The sequence below is a fragment of the Python bivittatus genome, unplaced genomic scaffold (genome assembly GCF_059951505.1).
Source record: "Python bivittatus isolate LINGU-HERP-01145 unplaced genomic scaffold, Pbiv_v1 ctg000330_np1212, whole genome shotgun sequence".
Taxonomy (NCBI): Eukaryota; Metazoa; Chordata; class Lepidosauria; order Squamata; family Pythonidae; genus Python; species Python bivittatus.
In genome coordinates this window covers 42793944-42819490 of record NW_028277058.1, presented here as the reverse complement: position 1 = coordinate 42819490, position 25547 = coordinate 42793944, and the positions used below count along the sequence as shown (strand labels likewise).

Here is a 25547-nt window from a genome sequence, read left to right as displayed (position 1 = left end):
CCATAAGAATTGGGGACCCCTGGTTTATACATTCCTCATGTTTATGTTTTAAAGGATTTTGTCCTGGATTCAAAATGTGCTTTAGATTATTGCTTTAAATTTTGTAATCTTAAAAATCTCCTCTGGAAGGGATTTTTGCCCTATAGTAAAATAGAAGTAATGTGACAAGTGGTTGTAAGTTAGTATTCTATAAAACAGGGTTCCTCAACCTTGGCGACTTGAAGATGTGTGGACTTCCCCAGATGCTGGCTGGGGAATTCTGGGAGTTGAAGTCCATACATCTTCAAGTCGCCAAGGCTGAGGTACCCTGCTGTAAAGTATGCAGAAGAAAAACACACCTATATGAATTCAAATTTCCATGTAACAGAAAATGGCTCATGTAGTTTTACCTTTCCATAGAAGTCGCTCATTTGTTCCAGGGGCACGTGGGACCCATCATACATAGCAATGACTTCTTCATCTGGCACAACACTCAATCCTCTGGCAACAACAGCAGTAACATCAGTGCAAAAGCCAAGCAGGTCTTACATGGTAATAGTTATATATACAATTCTCTAGTCCGGTGTTCCTCAACCTTAGCAACTTTAAGATATGTGGACTTCAAAATGCTGGCTGGGGAATTCTGGGAGTTGAACTCCACATATCTTAAAGTTGCTAAGGTTGAGGAACATTGCTCTAGTCTGACCTAAGGAAAACATTACCGTTAACTATTCAGAACAATTCTAAATTCTCTATGAATTGCTAATTGAGACAGACTGAAATCAGCAAAGCAAACCTCAGAAATTGTTGATTACTGAGAATGTCAGAGAAAGCCCTACTGCATATGCCCAGAAGAAAAATATCCTATTGCCATAATTCACAGGTGAACTTTCTTTCTGATAATACATCTGTTCTGGAATTCTCTCTTCCATGAAACTTGTGAGAAGTCTATGGTGACATCTTTCAGGTACCTACTGAAAACTTCCTTCTTCACTTAGGTCTTCCTGTATGATTGCCAGATGAGCAGTTTCTGATTCTGCAACTGTTTTCCTTTCCCCCTCCTTTCAAGTGTTAATATTTCTCATTTATTGCTTTTGTTGAATAGTTTATATTTTGTAATCCACTTTGAGATGCTTTTATTTAGGAAGCAGTCTACGAACATATTGAATAACATAATTGTTTATTATTATGTCATCAGGCCTGGGGGTCCCGGAGCACCGGTGAGATCCTAAGGTGGCTCCCTTGCTAATCTAATCTCTTGTGTACCTTATGCTTTTTAAAACTTTTTAATAATGACTGTTTTTTGACATGTTTATTGTTTTATATCTTTATAGCACACTGTCCTTCTTGCAGCCATATAAATGTGTGTGTGAGAGAGAGAGAGAGAGAGAGAGAGAGACAGACAGACAGACAGACAGACAGATATAAAAATATTATCCTTTGCAGTGGTATAATACTGGAAGGCAGGAGTGCTATTTCCAGCTGTTGGATTAAGATGAAGTATCAGAAATGTAAAATGCAGTTCAGATTATCTCTAACAACCTTTTGACACTTGGGGGTGACAGACTTTTTTTTACTATCGTTTTCAGTGGCTTGAGACAAAAGGGAGCAGGACAATATCATGATGATGATGTGCAAATAAGTGGATCTGAATGTTTCTACATTTGGGGGAGTTTCTCATCATTTTGCTTCCCCTTACCCCACTAGTTTTATTTTAGGTGCACTAAGCCTATCCAAAGGCTTAATGCACTTTACAGCTTTTGCTTCATACCTGAAATTAGCCGCTAATGTTTGAGGATTTGATAATTTGTCAAATCAAGGGTTTGCGTTTCAACAAAGAGTATTGTGGGTAGCATTCAGCCTGCAAATTGCCCCCAATCCAGTTTAATTGGTAGGTTTTCCAAAGGACATTACAAAGTGACAAAGGAGAATTAATCTTCTTCCCAGTAAGGTATCTTGGATGAGTAGCTGCCCAAAAATTGTAGGCAGTGCATTCCAAAATATATCTAAATAGAACTAAGTCCCTGTGAATTCAATGGGTTTACTTCAAAGTAATAGAGTTCAAGATGTTAAGTTTTAAATGCTTGGATAACTTTCTCAGTTAGCATCTTCCATCTGTGCAGGTCTTCAATTCCTCTAAACCTTTGATGAGCATACTAATTAGGAAATGAAGTCCAAAAATATTTGTGTACCAGTTTGGTCAAACACTCTCTAGGATATATTTAAAACACTGCAAATAAAATATAAATTATTTTAGTTATAAAGAATCTCTAGCATTACAGAATGCCACTACTTATTATTTAGTAAATACAAGAAATAGTTAGGTCCCATCTCAATGTTTTTTAAAATGCAGGAATGTAGTCTAACAGAAAATAATTGTTTCAGAGAGATGCAAATGATTTTTTAAACATTTGCAGAGATTTGAACAGACTGAGTAATCAGTCAGACTGTTTACAGAATTAACACTGTGTTTATACCTGAATTTTGTTGAGCACAAACAGAATGGTGATTCATGCTGAAACAGATTTAGAATCAGTCCTGTTAGCAAGACCAGCTGCGAACAGTGGAATACTTTTAGCAGCCTACCAGTACAATTTAGCAGCTGGAAGTAAGAACATTAGCCAGCTAATCCACTCCAGGTAAAGAACAGATTTGACTAGTTCAACCAATAAAAGCATTATTATCTCACCCAGACATTTAATGCAGCAGAGAATCAGTTTAGTAACCCTGGTTACTCTTAAGATACAGCCCAGCCATCTTTTGTTCTTTTTTTTCTACTAGCCAAAACCTAAACATACATTTAAAGATGGCTTTCAAATGCTGTCTTTTTAAAATACTATAATTTGCATTTCTTGGATGTAATGGGAAGAATGGTTAAAGAACGACTACATATGGCTTTCTGGGTTGTTCCACCATTAATGCAGAAGGGAGAACAAAGTGAGAGTAAAAGTGCTGCATAGAGAGCATAGCAATGATTTGATTGGTCAAACAAGGCAGGAGGTCATTCTACTGTTATATTGCTATTATAGTGAATTACAGATGCCCAGAGAAAAAGACTTTCTGACTCACCTGTATACAGTTCCCAGCTGAATGTAATGAAAAGCATCAATCTTCATCAATAATGCCTTTAAAGCAAGAAAAGTTACAAGCCAAACTTATAAATCACATAAAACAATTTTGATTAAATTGCAGAGAAACTTTTTCACCATCATTGCTACTTTATTTATTTATTTATTTATTTATTTATTTATTTGGCTTGTATGCAGCCCATCTCCCCCACGGGTGACTCTGGGCGGCTCACAATAAAAATAAAAATAAAATAAAAATCTATTTTTAAATAGATTAGTACATTTTTTAAATACTTCAATTAACCAGTGTCTCCAATTAAATATTATAATCAGAAATATTAGAAGAGTGGCATAACAGCAACCCCACCAGGGCCAATGCTCATCGATAAATGTCTTTTCTAATTTTATAGAACATGTTAAAGTCAGAGGCAGCCAAATGATCCATTAACATAATCGTAAGTGTCCATTTACATGGTCATTCATCTTCATCTAGAACCAATGGGGACTGTTCTTGATTTCACCATCAGCTGGCAAAAGGAAATTCCATTTTATCCCGGTAATCACAACCCTGCTATGATTTAGACATTTAAAATGTGGAATTAAACATGCTCAGATTATTCGGCAAGCATGCTTTTGGAGGATTGAGAAAGAGAATTGTCGATTTCACTTTGTTCTGATTGTGAAACATACAATTTGGTTATCTAAAGAATAGCCTCCCTCTACCACTCCCCCCCAAAAAATTACATCTAAAATTACATACTTCCTGACTTGATTAGAGGTAAGGAGACAACAGAGGGAATTATAGAATTATACATAAAAGTGGCAGAAAACAGGAGAAAAACAAGTCTTTTTACTACACTTGATCTTAGCCCAAAGATTTATTTTACGTCTCCCCACACCTTTTTATATCTTTTGCTCCTATTGCCTTCTTTTATGTTTTTATTGACTGTATTTTTCCCCTGCCTTATATTGGTCTATGACCCTAATAAAGATTAATATGAGTCTCTCTACTGGAGTAAGCAACTGAGACTGATAGATAGCAGATTTGAGCCACACCAACAAAACATTCTTCAGATCCAGAAATCAAACATAAACAAACAAAGGTAGCAAGTTTTAAAACACACTAAGTGTAGTCATGGTTGCTAAGATGTTTTGATTCTTATTATGATAGGAGATAAATAATTCTGTTCTCCTACAACTTGTGTGATTCACCACCAATTCCAGAAGAAAAAGGTTAATCATCAAGTATTATCTGGAATCCAGGGGTCATTATAAAAAAATTAATATGTAAATTATCAAAACAAGGTCCAAGGTATTAAACAAATTGTTTATGATTTTGCAAAGTTGTTAGAAAACTTCTTTAAGATTAACAACAGAAATGCAGGATATACCAACAACAGCCCAAGAATATGATAGACCATTTTGAAACCAAGTTCCTTTTCCTGTGAAGCCTACATTCGAAAACAAAGAAGCATTTCAATTAGGGGTGATGGACTAAGTACTGTGGACCTTTCCACTTACTGAAACTGAACAGGGTGCAAAATATCTGCAGCAGCACTTGAGACAAGGTAACCAAGCAATCTGCTGTAACTGTCCTTCCCTCTGGGACCATAGAAGCCTGGATCATTTGTAATCTGAGAAAAGCTTATACAGACCTTTACTTTTTGCTAGTAATATGGTTTATCTGGTAATATTTTACATATATTGTAAGGTAACTTTGATGTTGGAGAAGACTCCTGAGAATAATGTGGACAGCCAAGAAAACAAATCAATGGATCATTGAAGAAACGAACCCAGAGTTCTCACTCCAGACACAAATGACCAGGCTCAAATTATCCTACTTCAGACACGTTATGAGAAGACCAAGCTCTCAGGAGAAGGCTGTAATGCTGGGAAAAGTGGAAAGAAAGAGAAGAATAGGACAACCAGCAGCAAGGTGAATAGACTCAGTTACGGTAGCAAATGCCCTTGAGATACTTGAAAAACCAGATTAGAGATAGATTGTCATGAAGATTATCTATGTGGTCACTAGGAGTCAAAAACATAATGATGGTAACATAATCAATCAATCAACAGTACAGGTGCCTTGGGTTTAATACATAAGATCTAATTACTAGTAATATTTCTAAAAATGCTATCTCAAATGTGATAAGTAAACACATTAAGTTGCATCTGGCAACTATTTCAGACTACTCATAAATGAAAACAGATAATAAGCAATGATATTTCAAATAAAACAATGTATACCTACCCGATGCACATCATAATGAAGCCCTCTTATTGCAAAATTTGGATCATAGTCATACTTTCGGATTTCTGCAGGATACTGGCAAAATCATAAAAATAGTAATTTTAACACACAACACAAGCCATATAGGAAATATACCTCAATAGATCTAGGAAAGTCCAGTTCCCCTTCTTCTACTAATCAACATACATTTCTTGTTTCCAATTTTATCAGGAAAGCTATGTCATAATCTGTAGCCATACTATGGATGTAACTCAGAAGGGGAAGAAAAAGCAGGGGTACACAACCTATAGCCCTGGAGAAAAGGTTTTGTATCCCAAAACTCTTCCAAACATTGCTGCTAAACTGTATTTTTAAGGCATCAGAATAGGTAAATTATTTAATTTAGCAGGAGTGGTCTTAATTTATTGTAAATTGCTGAGAGATCTTTTTACCAGCAGCATAAATTCAATAAAGAAATAATAAATCTGAATTAAATTTAAGGGTTTTTTCCCCTAGTCTCAGACACTTTTTGAAGTGTATATCATGCTACTTGAAGACAGGTTGCACATGCCAACTGTTATCTACAGGTAGTCCTTGACTTACAACCACAATAGGGACCTGAAAATTCATCAAGTGGTGCGGTTGTTAAGTGAGGCATCATGTGACTGCACCCAATTTTACAACATTTTTGGGATGGTCGTTAAGCAAATCACCACTGTTGCTAAGTGAATCATGTGGGTCCCCATTGATTTTGCTTGTTGGAAGCTGGCTGAAAAGGTCACAAATGGCAATCACATGACCCCAGGATGCTGCAACCGTTGTAAATACATGCCGATTGCCAAGCACCTGGATTTTGATTACATGACCTTGGGGATGCTGCAATGGTCATTAGTGTGAAGACTGGTCATAAGTCACTTTTTTCAGTGCTGTTGTAACTTTGAACGGTCGCTAAACAAATGGTCATAAGTTGAGGACTACCTGTAATCAAATCTTGACGGTTCTTAGAGCTTCTTAGAGCTTTCAAACATTTTTGTAGGAAGATGTGCAGGCCAGAGACTGAATCTGCACCTCCGTCTGATGTGGGCTCAGAACTGAAATCACAAATCCTGGGCCACAGGACAATAAGCACCAAAGAGAAAATGTTATAGGCATTTGTTTACAAGGCAGAGATGTTGTGCTCATGCCTGTTATTTCTTAGCTTCTCACTTGAGTTCACACCTTCCTTTCTTGTAATTGCAACATTGCCAAACAATACAAAAAAGCCAAATCATGTGAAAGTCTGGAAATACTGCCTGATTGATCCTCCCTCCCCACCAAACCCCCACGTTTCCATGTATTTCTGTGTAATTTATTTTGTTCGAAGGACATAATTTGAATTTAGAAAAAGAAATTCTGGCCATATTTATCCAAGGCATTATAACAATGTTAGAGTTCACAGTTAAAAGGGTTAGTTACAAAAAATATTGGTTAATACAGTGGTACCTCGGGTCACGAACGCTTCTGTTCACGACCAATTCGGGTCACGAACAGCACCGTTCGCAAAATTTTGCTTCCGTCCGCGAACTCCGCATCGGGTGACGAACAGGATCCACGGCCATTTTCCCTCCCGTGACACGTGGTCGTGGCTTCCTGTAGGGAGGGGGACTCTCTCTCCAAGCAATAACCGCCTCCCCACCCGCCTTCCTGTCCTCCACGCCAGAAGTCGCCTCGAGCAAGGTTAGCATTCTCTCTCTTCGTACTGTACTGTACTGTACTTTGTTTCATATTTTTGTGGTTTTAAAAAAAAATACATATGGTTCAGAACGGATTAACCATAATTACATTGAACCTTATGGGAAAATTTGATTCGGGACGTGACCAAAATCGGTTGGCGACCAAATTCGGAGGGGTCAGAACAGATTAACCGTATTTACATTGAACCTTATGGGAAAATTTGATTTGGGTCGCAACCAACTCGGGTCGCGACCAGAGTCGCAGAACGAATTAAGTTCGTGACCTGAGGTACCACTGTATTTCCTTCCCATTTCGCTCTCTCCCAGATATCTGTAATGCCATTTGAAAAGTTTTTAACAAAACTATCTGTTAACAAACTCTGGTCTCTCATCAAAGGCATCATCACAGTGTTTTTGTTAGGAACCATAATTTAAACTAATATCCAATCAAAATAAGACATCATGCTATCTTAAGAATCCTCACAACAGAAACAAGCAGAGAGAAAAACTCTTACACTACAGATTTATCTGTTATTTTAATTTCTACTGCATTACAAGTGTGTAATCTTGGCATCTACAGGAAGGCTAATTCTAAATTCAAACACTCATTCCTTCTTCTTTCCTTCCATTCACATTCATACTATCCAGAGAAGGTCTCTGAACAATTTCCCTCTAATTATTAGCAAATACCTCTACAGAAGAGGAAGCTGTGTGAGAAATTTTCCACACTTGCTTTCTCTATTCAACAGAACTTAGAATATTGGGGACCATTTATTAAATTGTAGCTGATCTGGTTTTATTTCACAGGATAAAACACAGGTAATTCTTGGGTCATTCGTTTGGTTCCATCCAGTGTACTAGCCCCATGGAACTAGTTCTGTTCCAGTCTTGCACTAAACCAGAGACTGCAACCAGTTGTGTGTTAAGATCCAATTTCTTATTTACTATTACAAAGATATTTATAGATATGAATATATAGCCACTGACCTTTGAACAGAAATGTAGCCTTGGATATGCTTAACAAACTATATTGGGAACACAGTTCATGTAGTCAAAAAAATGTTCCAGCCCTCACAGCATACAGGGGGTTAATACTTGTGTTTACTAGTGCAATAAACACCTTTGGTTCAGACAGCATTCTAGGCAGCAAAATTAGCAACAAAGACTTATTTACTTAGTTGCAAGGGAATTTTTTAGGGTGGCATAGCTACATATTGCACATTATTGCAATAATCTGTTAACTGAACATGTTGGTCTCCCTATACAGAATTTTCAAACATTCTGTAGTTTCAAAATAATGGGTTGCATCTGCCCATGAAGGCCATTCCCCTCCTCTGAAATCTCACAGACACACACACAATGTTTGTGCACAGTTCTCCTTCTATACAGTGGAAGGCAGGGTACAATGGCCCCCTTCTACTTTTGCACAAAGGAATAACTGCTGCAGGGTGGAGTTTTGACCCAGGGAGCATAGATCTGGAGGAAGAACTGTCCTATCCACTGACATCATCCAGCTAAGTGGTAGTGTGGACTTAGGAGTGAAATTCCCCACTCCTAAAAGATAATACAGCAATAATACCTGTTCCTAAGCTTTTGACAAACCACTCCTTTATGTACCCTCTAGAACTCCTGCATTTAGGCTGATGCAGGTTCTAGGGCAACCTTCCCCAAGGTTCCCTCCAGATGTGCAGACATCAACTCCCAGAATTCACTTTGCAGCACGGTCACTGCTGTGAATTTGGAAGTTGAGGTTCACACATCTGGAGAGCATCTAGTTGGGGGAAGGATATCCTACAGCCCGATCAGTCTTAATGATGGGGATCATGAATACAAATCCTTCTGAGAAATTAGTATTAAATGTTTAATTCTGGATAATGAGCTAAATTTATTCTAAAACATAACATGTCTTATGCAAGAAAAAACAATGAAGTCAACTTCTTGCCAATTTCTATTCTTGAATCCACTTGAAAAATCTATGCAAGTTCTGCAATATAATTTGTGTCAATACAACATAGCTCTTTCACATGCTCTTCCTCCAGAATTTATTTCTCATTATGCAAGCATCTTAATTTCTAGCTTAAGCATCTTAATTTCCAGTATATTATGGCACAGCTCATCCTGGCAAATCACCTTACCCGATGTTCATTGATCAAAAGGTCCCGCGCAGCATTAAAGATCAACGTGTGCAAATGCTTGGAATAGAAGACCAAAGTGTAGTCGTAATCAAAGCCGTAGATTTCTATGTCTGAGAGACTCATTTCATTGTTGGAAAATATAGCATCCGGATTCAACAAATTACTCATGATGGAAGGGACTAAGTCTATGGAAGAAAGAGACACATACAAACACTTGTTCAAGAACAAGTACTCATAATACATATATATTACAAATGGGGTGCATTTACAAGGAAATAAAGGATACTTGATGCTATTCTTTAGCTGATATGAGGCCAATTCCCATCTGTTCAGTACCTTGTTCAGATAGCAGCCGCTCAGAGCTTCCCAAAGGAAGATCAGGGTATAAATATAACAGCCAAACAAAAAGCAGGGCCACTGCAAGCTAAGCAATAAACTTGCTATTTTCCATTTACATAGGCAATTTCATGGAATGAATAGGCCAGATGGGGGTAGTAACTCAGAACTCAGGATGATGTTACTGAACACCAAATCCATCTGTAATAAAACCAGACTCATCCATGACTGCAGACAAAAGGATGTGGCATGTATCACTGAAATGTGGCTGAAGTGGGTCGGGGGATCCCCCTCACAGAAATAGGGCTTCCTGTTTTGCTCAACCCCATCTGTCATGAACAACACTGTTCTGCAAGCAGCCAGAAGTGAGGCCTTAATTGAGATGCTGAGCTAAAAAGACTAGCTGAGAGTACAGTTATTATACTGTCCTCCTAGCTAAATAGTAGCATCCCTCACCGAGCTACAAAATTTCATTGTGGAGATGGCTGTTTCCACTTCCCTTCTCTGTGTTCAGCAGAGGTCAGTGGCCATCATGAGTCATGGGTTTGTCCCAGGACATCACTGACCTAACATGTGGCTGGCTACACTTCAGATTTTTTCACCTTGGGACAAATGTGCCATGATTTGGTTCTTGGGAACTTTCCCCACAATCCATTCTCGTGAACAGATCACTTCCTTGTGCTGATGGGGTTAACTGGAGCTTACAGACAACAGCTTGTCCTTGAAATGCAAGATGTTCCTTTTCTGGATACTCTTTTACCAGTTAGGAGTGTCTTCACCACTTCTAGCTTTGCCTTTAAAAGGCTTACTGAAGTGTTTTCTTTTTGGTTTCCCCTTTTGTATTTTAAAGGTGCGTGTGTGTACACAGGACATCTCAGCAAGTGGCATCACCCAGGTGACTTTATCTGGGCTGAGAAGCTAAGCAGGGTTTGGCACTGCTTGAATGAGACACCACCAGGGGATATGAGAACTTTATGCTAGACCAGGAAGTTAAAAAAAAAAAACATCCTGGAAGAAGGCAATGGCAAACTACTTCCATAATATTATCAATGAAACTATTGTGACATGTCCATAAGTCACCAGGAGTCAAGTTCAACTCAGAGAAGACTTTTCACAATGTATGATTTTATACTATATTATGGCTTTAAACTGCTGTAGGATGCTCTAGATGATGCAGCATGGGCCCTACAAAAATAAAATATATATTTATATACAGATAAAATAAAAATCTTCATTCAGGCATAAAGCTAAGCTAATGCACAAAATTCCTGTGAAGATGAAATTGGAAGGCCTAATTAGAGTATCCTGAGCTCACTGGAGGAAGTGCAAATATGAAAAATGAATTCATTATTACTTTAACTTTATAATGCTCAGTTGTTGAAGCTGAAGTTCATAAGTTACTTGTTATAGGGATCATAACTGAGACAACAATGAGACACTTGAGTATTACATGTAATTTATTAAAGCAATCTTGATTTCACACAGCTGTAGATTCAGGCCCGTGTACACCACAAATGCCATAAGGTAGCACCTTATTGTACCATAAAAGTTAGATTACTTTTATCACCAGCTGAACAGCTAGTTAGATATTTATGTCCAACAGAGATTCAAAAGTTGGATCAAGAGATTCCCATCTTGGTCCAGTCCAAAGCTTCCTTCAGAAATGTCAAAACAGAATATCAATCAGAAGGGATGTAGAAAGAAGAACCAAGATGCAGTTGTTGGACAACTGAAGCCAGGAAAAATTCCCATTGATTTTACCAGTTTGAGGTATTCTATCCTTAATTTTTACTAAGCAGTTAAAAAAAGTTGTACAGCTTTTATTTAACATTGCCTTAAATTATATATTAGCTATTTTCTGCATTAACTTATATTTAAAATCATCATCTCATTTCTTTCATACATTATATATTTATAACTTACATTACTACTTACAGTATATACAGTAGAAAAGATAGATTGTACATAAGTAAGCAACAGCTTGCTTATTGTATAAATGTTAACATTAAATAACATTGGGTTTTATGGTTAGAAAAAAGAAATTTATAATGGTTGGGAGACAATACACGCAGCAAAATACAGTCAGACATGCAGGCTAAAGTGTTCAGCAAAGTTAATGTCAGGAGGGTAAATTTAAAAGATTGATTTACTTTTGCCAGCACCTGCAAAAAAAAAAAACCACACCATAATAGACTGCTCCATGTTAAGATTTAGACAGTCATGTTCTCTTCTAGAATCATCCATCCATCATCCATTTAGCTTTGTCATCTTTGTGGTTATCTTGATACCACAAGATTTTGTTCATTGCCAAACTTTTCAGTTACTCATTATTTTGGCCTCAGCATTTTAATGTTTGAACTACTTGACTCTTGTCTTACTGCTGAATTTAATGTTATGTCTTGTTTTGTATTTTAATTGTTTTTATAATGCCTTACAAGTTGCCCAAAGCATTTGACGTAGCACAAAAATGTTGTTAATAAAGAAAACCAAAATACTCTCTGATTTGTAGCTCACTTTCTCAGCCACCAAAGTATACCAGCTCTCAGATTTCTTTCTTCTGTTTATAAAACTTGCAACTATCTTAATTGGATAAAACTGCTGCAAGAAAATCTTTGCCTAATAAGGTAAATGAAAGAATATATTCTAGAACACTCCTCAAAGCCTGAAGCTGCATAACAATTTGGAATTTAAAAAAAAAGTGCATACCCAACAAGGGGTACTTTGAAACAGGCATAATTTAGCACAGGAACATGAGGGTATGAAGCATACTTTCTGCAACTGGAGCACAAAACCAAGAGAAAACTTAATCTAACTTATGCAGCAGCTGATCTGAAGAGCATCTGAAACTATGTTTAGACAATTCCTGTGAAAAAAAATCCAAGCTTCTGAACTCATATACTATATAACCTTATTTCAAGAGTACATTTAAAATGCAAATAAATAATTGAAAATATGGTACTGAAAATGGATTTAGAATGAAAAAGCATACTACTAGAAGCCCCAGCTTCCAATAGTATGAAGCAGCCTTTCTTTACCAGGAGCAAGTATATTATATTCATACACAACACTAAACCATGGCTTGTTTTAGCATCTCTCTGTTGAATTAGCTACTATCTGTTGAGAAAGGTTGCATGAGTCTGATTTGTAGTTCACTTTGTTGGAATTCCTACATCATGCTAAACTATGGCTTGTTTAATCATGATTTGTTGAATAAATCAAATTGGCTGCTTCATCCTACATGCTAGTTCACACACCATGGGCTATAGCACCTCATCACCCACTATACCAGAGCAGAAAAGCAATATTATGGTTTAGTACAATGTGTGAACCCAATGCTCACCTTGGGAGTAGGATGAGCCAGGAACCCATTGCTAGCCCTCATGAATTGATCTAATTAGGAGGCCCTCACAACAGGGACTCATGCAATTATCACCACATGATTGGACTTCAGCAGTGCACTCTACATGGGGCTGCCTTTGAAACCACCTGGAAGCTGCGACTGGCGCAACAGGCAGCAGCCCACTTGCTGGCAAATGAGTCACCATAATCAGATGCTGGCTGTGGTGCAGCCCCTGCAAATGGTTGTCTAGAGGTTTCTGAGTGCAATTCAAAGTGTACACTAACCTATAGAGGCCTATGCAACTTGGCCACTAAGTACATTCAGGACTACCTTCTCCGCCTGTAACTGGCTTGTCCTACAGGTACTCCAAAAAACTCTAGGTACAGTTGCCCAGAACTAAGAAGTCAAGGGGGCAGGACCTCATAATGTTTTTCTCTTGTGGCCCCTATATTACTGAACATCCTTTGTGAAATTAGAGCAGAGCAAACCCTATTATTCTTCCAAAAGCTAGTAAAAAGAGCTTTTCCAGATAGCATATGAGGACGGATGAGAGAGCATCCCTCATATTACCGTAATGTTTCATTATTTCATTGTTTTGGTTTTAACACTGTCATACTGCATGCATGCAGAATACAGCAGTATATAAATGACAGAAATAAATAAGACAATCCTGTTGAAACGTTGCATGGTTATAGCCATTACTACATTTTGTAATAGTAAATCCCTCTGTTTAACTTTAAATTGTTATGTGGAGGATTTTCTTTTGTCAAGAAAGACTTCTTCCTTCAGAGAAAGATTATCTGTATCTTATAAACAGATTCAAAGTTACTGATTGAATTATGCAGTTGAATAAAATTGTTTTTGTTTTTATAAATCAGCACTATGCTAACTTATGCTTTTAGCACAAGTAAAATGTTAAAAGAAAACTAGAAAGAAAACCATTGAAAAACTATCACTCTGACTAGGCTTATCACAATTTCCTTCTCGCATTTTGCATAATTCCTGGAAGAATTATGAGTATCACAAATTTAAACGCATGCACAAATATTCATTTTCCAGTTTGAGCCTTTTCAAGTAACTGTTGGCTGCCCAGAAAACTCATTGTGACACAAAGCCCATCTCCTAGCATGCCCATGGCAGCAAACTAATTTCCCAGGTCTAAATCAAAAGACCTTCATGCCACACTGATCAGCACAATCATTTCTTTTACTGTTGAAGACATAACCATCTCAAAGGAACCCCAACAGCAAACTGATTTACAATCATTTGTTTGGAAGTTTAGCTTCCCTTACACTTTTCTTAATTTTCAAATGGCCTATTACCTTCAGCAAGGCCTTTACTATGTTCCAAGTTTATTTAGATTACAAAGAACAATATGCAGCAAGCATAGCTCCCTTAAAAAGGAAAAAAGCAAAGGAAAAGATACCATAAGAAAACACACCAGTAATGGGCTTTTCAGTTTTATTTGACTCTTAGATAAAATGAAATTGTTAATGTTTTGAAAGAACTACTGGCAAGCTCCACAGCTTTCTTAAAATTCACCAACGGAGGTAAGCTGTAGCTAGACTTTGAAGGAGTGGAGAAAATATGACCTTCTGGTTGTTACTAAAGTGCAATTCTCATCCACCCCAGCTAGCATATCCAGCAACATCTGTTGCATTGTGTAGTAAAGAAACTTGTATCTCAATCCTAGAGTCATTTGATTTCTCTTTTAATCCTCTTCCTCTCCTAAATAGGATAGGCTTGTCAGCACCATCTTCCAATGACCAGAAAGGTACAGTAGTTCAAGATACATCCAACTAAGATGCTGGTCATCAGAAAGGAAGCTGACAGGAAAGAGATACGCTACAGCTGTATTCCCAGGAAGGTCACTGTCACAGTGCACAACACTCACTGTAATTCAGTGCAAGCAGGTCCATGTCTGAGGTGCTGAAGCCATTTTATAATGTTTTATAAAGGCAGATGAAATTACCCATTTTACTTCTCCAAGAACTCTGCTAATTTAACCCTTGTTTCAGAGGATGAGGTTGAACAGAGCAGTATAACTCTGTTTACATCATGTCTAGGAGAACTTACAGAAGGCTTCAGCCTCTTTGTCTTTAGCAGATTTCATATGCATGCATGTGGAAAGAACCAGCAATAGCAAAACATGGGAAGGCTGTAGTGACAGACATCAGCTGGAGACCCTGTAAAATTATGTGAAAGCAGCAACTGCACAAAATTGGATATATTTCATCCAAGATATGGAAGCCTTCAGGAATAAAACAATATAAACGTTACAACTAACATTCTCAATATTGCCTGCACAGGTATCTCATTTCTGACAGAGATCATTTGTTAGAAATGTATGGTAATGTTAGGACAGTAACATTACCACTTTCTGCACACAAATATCATATACAATGTCTATTGGCTTTTCTATTCCCAACCACTCAGACCTTCATAAATCTCATGTTAATTAACACTTGTTGATCTTAATAGTCCTCTCAAAACTGAAAACTGTGGGATGTATCGTCTGCAAGTCGCTTGTTTGGTGTGCATGCCAGAATAGGTTAGTGAATCAAACCAGAGCATGGGAAGACTCAATCTAGTTCAATATTCTGCTGGCTTATAAAGCCTCACCTGAAAAGCCAGAACAGTTACAGCTAATTTAAACTGAATCCCATACCAAGAAATATACTACTGGTCTCCTTTACATTTCAATGATCAGCTGTTAGGACTGCATTGGTCTAGAATCAGAGAGACATGGATTCAGGTCCACTCTTAACCACCTGATTCATTGGGTAACTATACATTTAGACCAACATTCCTTACAGGATTGTTGCTGTTGGGATAAAGTGAGAGGTGGCCCTTCCAGAGGAAAGGCAGGAAGTGCAATAATAATTACAACTAACATTTGCTGACTGGTATAAAGTCACTACTCTGACAATCCCTATATAATTTATTTCATTCCTGGTGCATGCTTAGAAAATTGATGCATGAAACTGCCAACAACCTGGAAACCTGAACCACAATGTTTTATTTATTTGGTTGACAATTTCTATACATTATCCCAATCATTAGGATTCTGGGCAGTAAACAACAAACAAAAAGAGAAAAAAACCCACAAAGAACCTAAGAAGACACAACCTTTAATAAAAGTCACCCAACAATCATACTAGGGGCCAAAAATCTATGGAATAAGAGACTCTCCAGGACCTTTCTAAATAAAAGGAAAATCAGAGTCACCCGTATTCCTGGGGGAAAGTATGCCAGAATATAAGGGCTGTTACCAATCAGGCCAGTCTGATTTCAGCCCCGTGGATTTTTTATGCGGGTGGGGGTAAGGATTCTCAACAGCCTTTCTCTTGATAACCTGTGGGATGGGCAGAATCTGGCTTGGTATGGTGATTCTTGACATGTCCCAGTCACAAACTATATAGGGCAGTGTTTCTCAACCTCAGCAACTTTAAAATGGGTGGACTGGCTGGGGAATTCTGGGAATTGAAGTCCACCCACCTTAAATTTACCAAGGTTGAGAGACCCTGATATAGGGTTTTACAGGTAATGGTAGCACTTTGAATGGGGCTCAGAATCTTACTGCTACCAACTGCAGTGACCTAAGCATAGAAGGAATCCTGCAATAGTAATGACATTTTCCAATGAATTCTTTACATTTTAAAAAGAGAAAAGACTTCTATAGAAATCTCACACCTATCTTTCTTTTAAAAAAAAAGTATTCCCTACAGATTATCCCTTTCCCATTTTTTATTCCCAGTACTTCTCACTCAAAATGCCTCTGATTTAATTGTTCCCTTCCTGGTAGCAGAGCTTTGTTGTACATTTGCTTGCAGTCCTACTTAAGGCTCCTAGTAATCCTTACCTTGCTTATGAAACAGCAGAAGCAAATCAAAGCTTTTGCAATGGGGAAGATTCTGATTGGATAGTCCAATTTTATTTAAAAATAAGCATTAAAACAACCTCTGGAGCTGCAATTTATGCTGCAGCCACAGAACTAAGCAAGGAGGATGTTTAACTCTTTTTCCTCCCACAGTTTTCTTGAAGTAATACCCACAGGCAGGGGGATCTGCTAATGACTTACTATGGGTTTCCCAAGTCCATTTCTTTATATATTATACGGGGTGGACAGATTTGAGGTTGGCAAGACAGTTTTATTAAAACCCTAAGATCTGCCAACCAACACTTGATGCAGAAGGCAAACACAAAGAACTAAAGAGTTCTGAATATATAAAAACACTGAACAAAGCACACCATTCTTCCATCAGAACATCCCAACCTAATAAAAACACTCCAATTTTCTCATCGACCGAGGGCAGGATGTGTATGTGTGGGCATCCTCGCTGACTACCTACAAATCTAGTACCACCAACATAGCCCGGTTTATCCCCTGCTCCACATGCAGATTCGAGGTTCAAACCGCTGCAGGGCGACGAACCTGCGCCTCGATGACCTTGGCCAAGGAGATCGCTTTCCCCACACTGAAGCTGAAGCGCATCACCCCGCACCGTCGGGCAAGATTTTTTTTAAAGCTCGGAGTCCGCCAAAATGAAGAGGGACAAAAGAGGGAAGTGAGATGATGAGGAGGAGGAGCAGGCCCCCTTTCTGCAATCCTGGAGGGGCGGCGAGGGAAGCCGGAAGCTTTCTTTTCCAAGCCACAAAGCTGCCTGGAGCTAAAACGCGCAACAGGCACCGGCGCCGAGCGCGCTCCTCCTACGGACAACCTTCAGCCCCAGCCCCAGCCCCGAACCTCTCTCACCTTTCGTGACTCTTTTGGCCTCGTTGTAGCTTTTCCACAGGTAGCTTTTCATATCCGGAGGCGGAGCGGAGGGCTGCTGTTGCTGCTGCGGAGCCAGCGTGCAGTACGGCTGGGCTTTTAAGCCGCTGCCGCTCCAAAGGGAAAGCCCGGCGGAGAGATCGGGAAAAGGGACAGCAGCTGCCGCCGCCGCCGTCCTGCCCACGTTGTCTTTCCCTGCCACTCCACGGAGGACCCTGAAGGTAGAAGCAGCCGCGACTGCCATGACCAGCGCCGCAGCCTCGAGCGCCTTTGAGCAGGAACGTGGGCGAGCCGCGCGCCGGAGATCTCCTTCTCCACGCTTGCAAGCGCCGCCGGCTGAAGTCACTTCCTCACGCGCCGCCTCCTCCGGCTGGCCGGGCTCGCTGAAGGTACCCAGAGGGCTGGGCGCCGCGCTTGGCTGCGCGAGAGCTCCTCCCCCGAGCGCGGGGACGCTGCTCGGAGGAGACGCCGGGCTTCTGCCTTTGCCGGCAGCCCCCGCTGCCGCCTTTCTTCCGCCGGGGATCGACCTTTCGGTCTTGCATGTCGTCTCGAATGCTTTGCTAGAGAAGGGAAGAATTGCTCGGTCTAGCTCATTGTTGGAGGCAGTGGCTGGATTCACGCATTACGCTAGCGGTGTAGGCAGGGACTTCAGATCCCCCGGTCTGGATGGATTGCCTCTTAGGGGACTGCAACAACTTGCTGGTGGTTTGGCCAAGCCTCTTTTCGTTACTTCTGAGAAATCCTGGAGGACACATGACGTCCCAGATGACTGGAAAGAGGGAAAGTCTCTGTCTTCCTAAAAGGGAAAAATAGGATGCAGGGGAATACAGGTCAGTCACTGACATTTTTGCCTGGCAAGACTTTTGAACCATAAAACGATTGCCTGGTAAGCTACCTTGAAAACAATGCAGTGGCCGCATCAATCTTGAGCTAAACTAGACAGTGATCAGATTCTCTTAAAAAAAAAAAAAAATGTTGAAAAAGACATGGAAAGCTAGATTCATCTAGCACACGACTCCTAAACCAAAATATGTTATAGTTTCATAGGATAGTATCTGTTGAGTAATAATACAAAGTGTCACGTGCAAATGCTTAGAGCTATGACTGATGAAGAAACAGGAGAAGGTTAAAATGTTATTTGTGTTTGTTTATAGTGTGAACACCTGCAGAGGCCACAACACAGTGGTGCAACTACAGGAGAATGAAGTGATCATACAGTCTGTTTCAGATTCCTTTTTCTGATAAACGCATTTTCAGGTAGTCCTTGGTTAGTGACTGTCTCATACACTGATCACAGTTACAAGGGTGATGAAAAGTAACTTTGCAACCAATCCTCGCATTTATGACCTTTGCAGGTCTATAAAGCAAAGGAAAGCTGAAGTAAGATCATAAGCACAGTTGTGGTTTCACTTATTGACAGCTTCACTTAACTTCACTTAAAGTTGCTTGTCCCATTTGCGGTTGCTAAACAAGGACTACCTGTACACTTGCCCAGGTATGAAGAAGTGCAGGTTTTAAAATGAAAAGTTTGTGTGGTAATTGCCGCTGTTTAGATGTACATGGAAAGTTAAGCTCCAAAAGAATGGTTGACCAACTATGATTACTGATGAAAAGCAAACGGAAGAGATCTGTAAAATTACACAATAGTTAAGCACACAAGATTGTATTTTATGAAACTGTCCTGTGTTGTCATGCTGTGGAACATAAACCTTTTGACCTAAAATAATAGGGTGCATCTAATGCTAAGCACTACAATTTGGATGGCCCAATGCACAATGCACATGGGCAGAAATGCAAAACAACACTTCAAGGGGTGGGATACCACCAACACTCTGAAAGTTGGCATATCCTTGGTAAGATATGCTTAAGCAGGATTGTACTATCAACATGGGAAAAGAATCTTCTTGTAGCCTCCTTATTGCCAGAGCAGGAAGTAGACCCTCAACCAAGTTGTATCATATTGCCAAAACATGATTAATACTCAATTATATTACCAATATTGTTAGGCATCCTGTTTTATGATTATATATTAGAGACATGGGTTTCTTCATTACAGTAGAATAAAAGCTATTTATATCTCAAAAGATACACTTTATTGTATTAATCATATAGATTTTAGATTTAGATTTATTAATCTATATGATACTAGGGGCATCTGCAGGTCATAAAAGTCAAGATAGTGCAATACATACAAAAAGGGGTGGAACTTCGATGACCCCCTTCATGGATCACTGCCTTGTCGTGGCGAAGGGGCTTGTGTAACTCAGTGAAGCCATGAGCTATACCGTGCAGGGCCACCCAAGACGGACAGGTCATGACAGAGAGTTCTGACAAAATGTGGTCCACTGGAGAAGGAAATGGCAACCCACTCCAGTATCCTTGCCAAGAAAACCCCATGGACAATGTTAAAAGGCTAAACGATATGATGCCGGAAGATGAGCCCCTCAGGTCGGAAGGTGTCCAATATGCTACTGGGGAAGAGCGGAGGGCATTTCCAAGTAGCTCCAGAAAGAGTGAAGCGGCTGGGCCAAAGCCGAAAGGACGTTCAGCTGTGGATGTATCTGGAAGCGAAAAGAAGGTCCGATGCTGTAAAGAACAATATTGTATAGGTACCTGGAATGTAAGATCTATGAACCAAGGCAAGCTGGATGTGGTCAAACATGAGATGACAAGATTGAACGTCGACATCTTGGGAATCAGCGAACTGAAATGGACGGGAATGGGTGAATTTAATTCGGGTGACCATTATATCTACTACTGTGGGCAAGAAACCCTTAGAAGAAATGGAGTTGCACTCATAGTCAATAAGAGAGTGGGAAAGGCAGTAATGGGGTACAACCTCAAAAACGACAGAATGATCTCAGTGCGTATCCAAGGCAAACCATTCAATATCACAGTCATCCAAGTCTATGCCCCAACCACTGATGCTGAAGAAGCTGAAGTTGACCGCTTCTATGAAGACCTACAACACCTTCTAGAACTAGCACCAAAAAAAGATGTCCTTTTCATCATAGGGGATTGGAATGCTAAAGTAGGAAGTCAAGGAGTAATCGGAATAACAGGCAAATTTGGCCTTGGAGTACAAAATGAAGCAGGGCAAAGGCTAATAGAGTTCTGTCAAGAGAACAAGCTAGTCATAGAAAACACTCTTTTCCAACAACACAAGAGACGACTCTACACATGGACATCACCAGATGGTCAATACCGAAACCAGATTGATTATATACTTTGCAGCCAAAGATGGAGAAGCTCTATACAGACAGCAAGAACAAGACCAGGAGCTGACTGTGGCTCAGATCATGAGCTTCTTACTGCAAAATTTAGGCTTAAATTGAAGAATGTAGGGAAAACCACTAGACCACTCAGGTATGACTTAGATCATATTCCTTGTGAGTACACAGTGAAGGTGATGAATAGATTTAGAGGATTAGATTTGGTAGACAGAGTGCCTGAAGAACTATGGATGGAGGTCCGTAACATTGTACAGGAGGCAGCAACTAAAACCATCCCAAAGTAAAAGAAATGCAAGAAAGCAAAATGGCTGTCTGATGAGGCTTTACAAATAGCTGTGGAAAGAAGGAATGCGAAAAGCAAGGGTGAAAGGGAAAGATATAAGCAACTGAATGCAGATTTCCAGAGAATAGCAAGGAGAGATAAGAAGGCCTTCTTAAATGAACAATGCAAAGAAATTGAGGAAAACAATAGAATGGGGAAGACTAGAGATCTCTACAAGAAAATTGGAGATATGAAAGGAACGTTTAGTGCAAAGATGGGCATGATAAAGGACAAAAAAGGCAGGGACCTAACAGAAGCAGAAGAGATTAAGAAGAGGTGGCAAGAATACACAGAAGAACTATACAAGAAAGATCTTAATGTCCCTGATGTCCACGCTGGTGTGATCACTGACCTTGAGCCAGACATCCTAGAGAGTGAAGTCAAGTGGGCCTTAGGAAGCATTGCTAACAACAAAGCTAGTGGAGATGACAGTATTCCAGCTGAGTTATTTAAAATACTAAAAGATGATGGTGTTAAAGTGCTGCACTCAATATGCCAGCAAGTTTGGAAAACGCAACAGTGGCCACGGGATTGGAAAAGGTCAGTTTACGTTCCAATTCCAAAGAAGGGCAACGCCAAAGAATGCTCAAACTATCGCACAATTGCACTCATTTCACATGCTAGCAAGGTTATGCTCAAAATCCTACAAGCTAGGCTTCAGCAATACATGAACCGAGAACTACCGGATGTACAAGCTGGGTTTCGAAGAGGCAGAGGAACTAGAGATCAAATCGCCAACATTCGCTGGATCATGGAGAAAGCACGAGAGTTCCAGAAAAATATCTACTTCTGCTTCATTGACTATGCAAAAGCCTTTGATTGTGTGGATCACAACAAACTGTGGCAAATTCTTAAAGAGATGGGAATACCAGACCACCTTACCTATCTCCTGAGAAATCTGTATGCGGGCCAAGAAGCAACAGTTAGAACCGGTCATGGAACAACCGATTGGTTCAAAATAGGGAAAGGTGTACGACAAGGCTGTATACTGTCACCCTGCTTATTTAACCTATATGCAGAGTACATCATGAGAAATGCCAGGCTGGAAGAATCACAAGCCGGAATTAAGATTGCAGGGAGAATCATCAACAACCTCAGATATGCGGACGATACCACCCTAATGGCAGAAAGTGAAGAAGAACTAAAGAGCCTCTTGATGAGGGTGAAAGAGGAGAGTGCAAAAGCTGGCTTGAAACTCAACATTAAAAAAACTAAGATCATGGCATCTGGACCCATCAATTCCTGGCAAATAGAAGGGGTAGAAATGGAAGCAGTAACAGACTTCATTTATTTGGGCTCCAAGATCACCGCAGACGGAGACTGCAGCCATGAAATTAAAAGACGCTTGCTCCTTGGGAGGAAAGCTATGGCAAGCCTAGATAGCATATTAAAAAGCAGAGACGTCACCTTGCCGACAAAGATCCGCATAGTCAAAGCTATGGTTTTTCCAGTAGTAATGTATGGCTGTGAGAGCTGGACCATAAAAAAGGCCGAGCGCTGAAGAATTGATGCCTTTGAACTGTGGTGCTGGAGAAGACTCTTGAGAGTCCCCTGGACTGCTAGGAGGTCAAACCAGTCAGTCTTAAAGGAAATCAACCCTGATTGCTCATTGGAAGGATCGATAATGAAGCTCAAGCTCAGATATTTTGGTCACCTAATGCGAAGAGAGATCTCTTTGGAGAAGACCCTGATGCTGGGAAAGATTGAAGGCAAAAGGAGAAGAGGACGGCAGAGGATGAGATGGTTAGATAGCATCACTGAAGCAATGAGCATGAAACTGAGCAAACTCAGGGAGGCAGTGAAGGACAGGAAGGCCTGGCGCAATATGGTTCATGGGGTCACGAAGAGTCGGACACGACTTAACGACTAAACAACAAACAACAACAACAACTTCAATGACATTGATATCATAACTTGTAGATGCTTCTCTTTGACACCATTATTTATAAAGATAGCAAGAGGAGAAATGTCAGAATATGTGAACCATGTATTAAAGAACCATAGATCAGTGTGTATGTATGTACACACACACACAGAGAGAAATTTGTATCTTCAAGTGAATGTTGATTCCTGGCAACTGCCTGGACAAGTCCCTGCAGTTTTCTTGGCAAAATTTCAGAAGAGGTTTGCCATTGCCTGCTTCTTAGGGCTGGGAGAGACTGGCCGGCCCAAGGTCACCCAGCTGGCTTTGTGCCTAAGGCAAGACTAGAACTCCCAGTTTCTAGCCTGATGCCTTAACCACTACACCAAACTGGCTCTCATCAGTATATCAATGCCAGTATATTGTCATTAGCATATAATGACAATAGATATATAATTCCATGGTTTAGTGATAATGTGTAGCTTTATGCCATATATGTTTGAATGGACACACATGGAAAATGGAATATGCTATGCAAAGCAAGCCAAAAAGACAGAAGTATTTGCTCAGGAAGATTTCAGCTTCTGCACCAGGTAGAAAGGTACAAGAATGAAGAGTTTCAAAACACAACAAAATATGGTTCGCAAAACAACAGATAGTTCACATGTGACTGGATGAAGCAATTACATTCTGGTGAAAAAGTACCAGCAGGTATGAGGAAAGTGCCAGGGTGACCAAACTTTGATGGACTGGACAAGCTTGTTGAAAATATAATATTGTTATGGGACCCATAATCACTGGGAGCTATCACAGAGATGAAGCATTCTGTGTGATTATTCCACTTTGGTTCTTCTCAAACCTAATCTAGCCAGCTAGACTTTGAGTTTGCAAGGAATGTGTGGGTGTGAGAATGAGTGGAGTTTTTACTTCAGAAAAAATAAACCTGCATTTGTTTTTACATGTCCAAATATCTGGACTGAAAAAAACAAGTAGCACTGGAAGTGCCTTCCAGCTCTCAGTGTGACAATAGTCTTAAAATAATTAAGGTATTTTCATAGCAGATAGGAAAGTGAAATTTATACACAGGAATGGACATGTACATCTTACCATTGTAACATTTTTACTTCTTAGCCAACAAAACCATGCAGCTTTGGGTATGACTTCTCAAAAGTAAGTTTCCTTGTGCCCAATGGGTTTACTCATATGTAAGCATATGATATGTAAGATTTCATCCTTAATCAGATGAGCCAACATAAACTTCAGTGCATATCAATCCAGCTTCAGTAGTAACTGTATAGACAACAGTGTGGAAACTAAAAAAATTAATGTAAGTACAGTATGTCATTTTTATTTATTAGATTTTTAGACCATCACAATCTTAGGGCTCTTGGTGGTTTAGAAACATTTTGACATTGGCAAGAGTCCTCCTGTGAAGTCATGTACTTAGCTGAACTCTCTTCTAGAAAACCAAAATACTGTGTCAACAGATTTACAGATGTCATGCTTCTTAGCATACTGTTCAGGTCAAATGGTAAAACACAGCAAATCTAAAGCTATAAATGGTCCCAACCTTACAAGGACCTATTAATCATCTAGTTTTCAGAGTTACACTTAAGCCTACCCAATCATATCTAATAATCTCTGTTGCAAACTACATATCACAAAGTATTCCACTTAGTTCTTCACTGAGGATGGAATTAGAATTATGCATTAACTACATAGATAGCCCTTAATGGAAGATGAGACATAGAACTCTAACATAATTTCTTTCCAGAAATTATATCATTAAATTAAAAAGATACAGCTGTTTAGAACAGGCTGTTCCAAATGTGATTTAAATAGTTTCAAATAGCTAAGCAAACGACAGTCAATGCCAGGAGAGGCATACAATTCTAACAGTAATTTTCCTCAGAATTTAAACCACTAAACCATTTTCCGTGGAACAGAAACCAAACCAAACCAAGATTAATGGTCAATACATAAAATGTGAAGAGGACATTTGTAAAGGAAATGTCATAAACTGGCTGCTTACCCATTACTTTTACATATTCTTTTTCCCCTGCTGTTCTTCCCTTTCCCCATTTTTCTCCCACTTGCCCACGAATGCAAATGTAATTAGTCAGCCTACCATATTTGGGCAGCAGAAACCCAGATGATGACATGAAAGCAACAAAGACCCACTGAAAACTCTCCCCTGCCATCTAGTGGTCATCTGGATTTCTGCTGCCCAAATATGGTAAGCATAAATCGGAAGTTCCAGTCACAATTCTCTAGTGCGGTGTTTCTCAATCTTAGCTGGGGAATTCTGGGAATTGAAGTCCACACATCTTAAAGTTACTAAGGTTAAGAAACTCTGCTGTAGGGTCATAAAGTCTCAATTATAGCTGAACTAAATGAGTTAAAAATTATAAAGAGGCAAAAGTCTCTTGCTTAAAACAATGCTCATTCCAATTTATTTATCTATTTATCTATCAAATTTATGTGGCCACCCAACTCACAAGAAGTAACTCTGGGTGGCGTACAGCAAAAAATATAAAACCAATAAACATGTTAAAAG

The 25547-nt window shown here is 39.5% G+C and overlaps 1 protein-coding gene across 2 annotated transcripts in view; it reads right to left on the bottom strand.

Annotated features, from left to right (window-relative positions):
• Positions 1-18168, bottom strand: part of NT5DC3 (5'-nucleotidase domain containing 3) — a 33809-nt gene extending 15641 nt beyond the window's left edge. Inside the window, exons 1-5 of one of the 2 annotated variants that reach the window (XM_088141107.1) lie at positions 17557-18168; positions 9125-9309; positions 5299-5373; positions 3049-3104; positions 390-480 (exon numbers count right to left, since the gene is read on the bottom strand). In XM_088141107.1, the coding sequence (XP_087997233.1) occupies positions 390-480; positions 3049-3104; positions 5299-5373; positions 9125-9309; positions 17557-17818 (669 nt within the window). In that variant the 5' untranslated portion in view covers positions 17819-18168. The remainder of the gene's footprint in view (positions 1-389; positions 481-3048; positions 3105-5298; positions 5374-9124; positions 9310-17556) is intronic. The other variant, XM_088141106.1, reaches the window with a different exon arrangement.
• Between the last annotated feature and the right edge of the window lie 7379 nt (positions 18169-25547).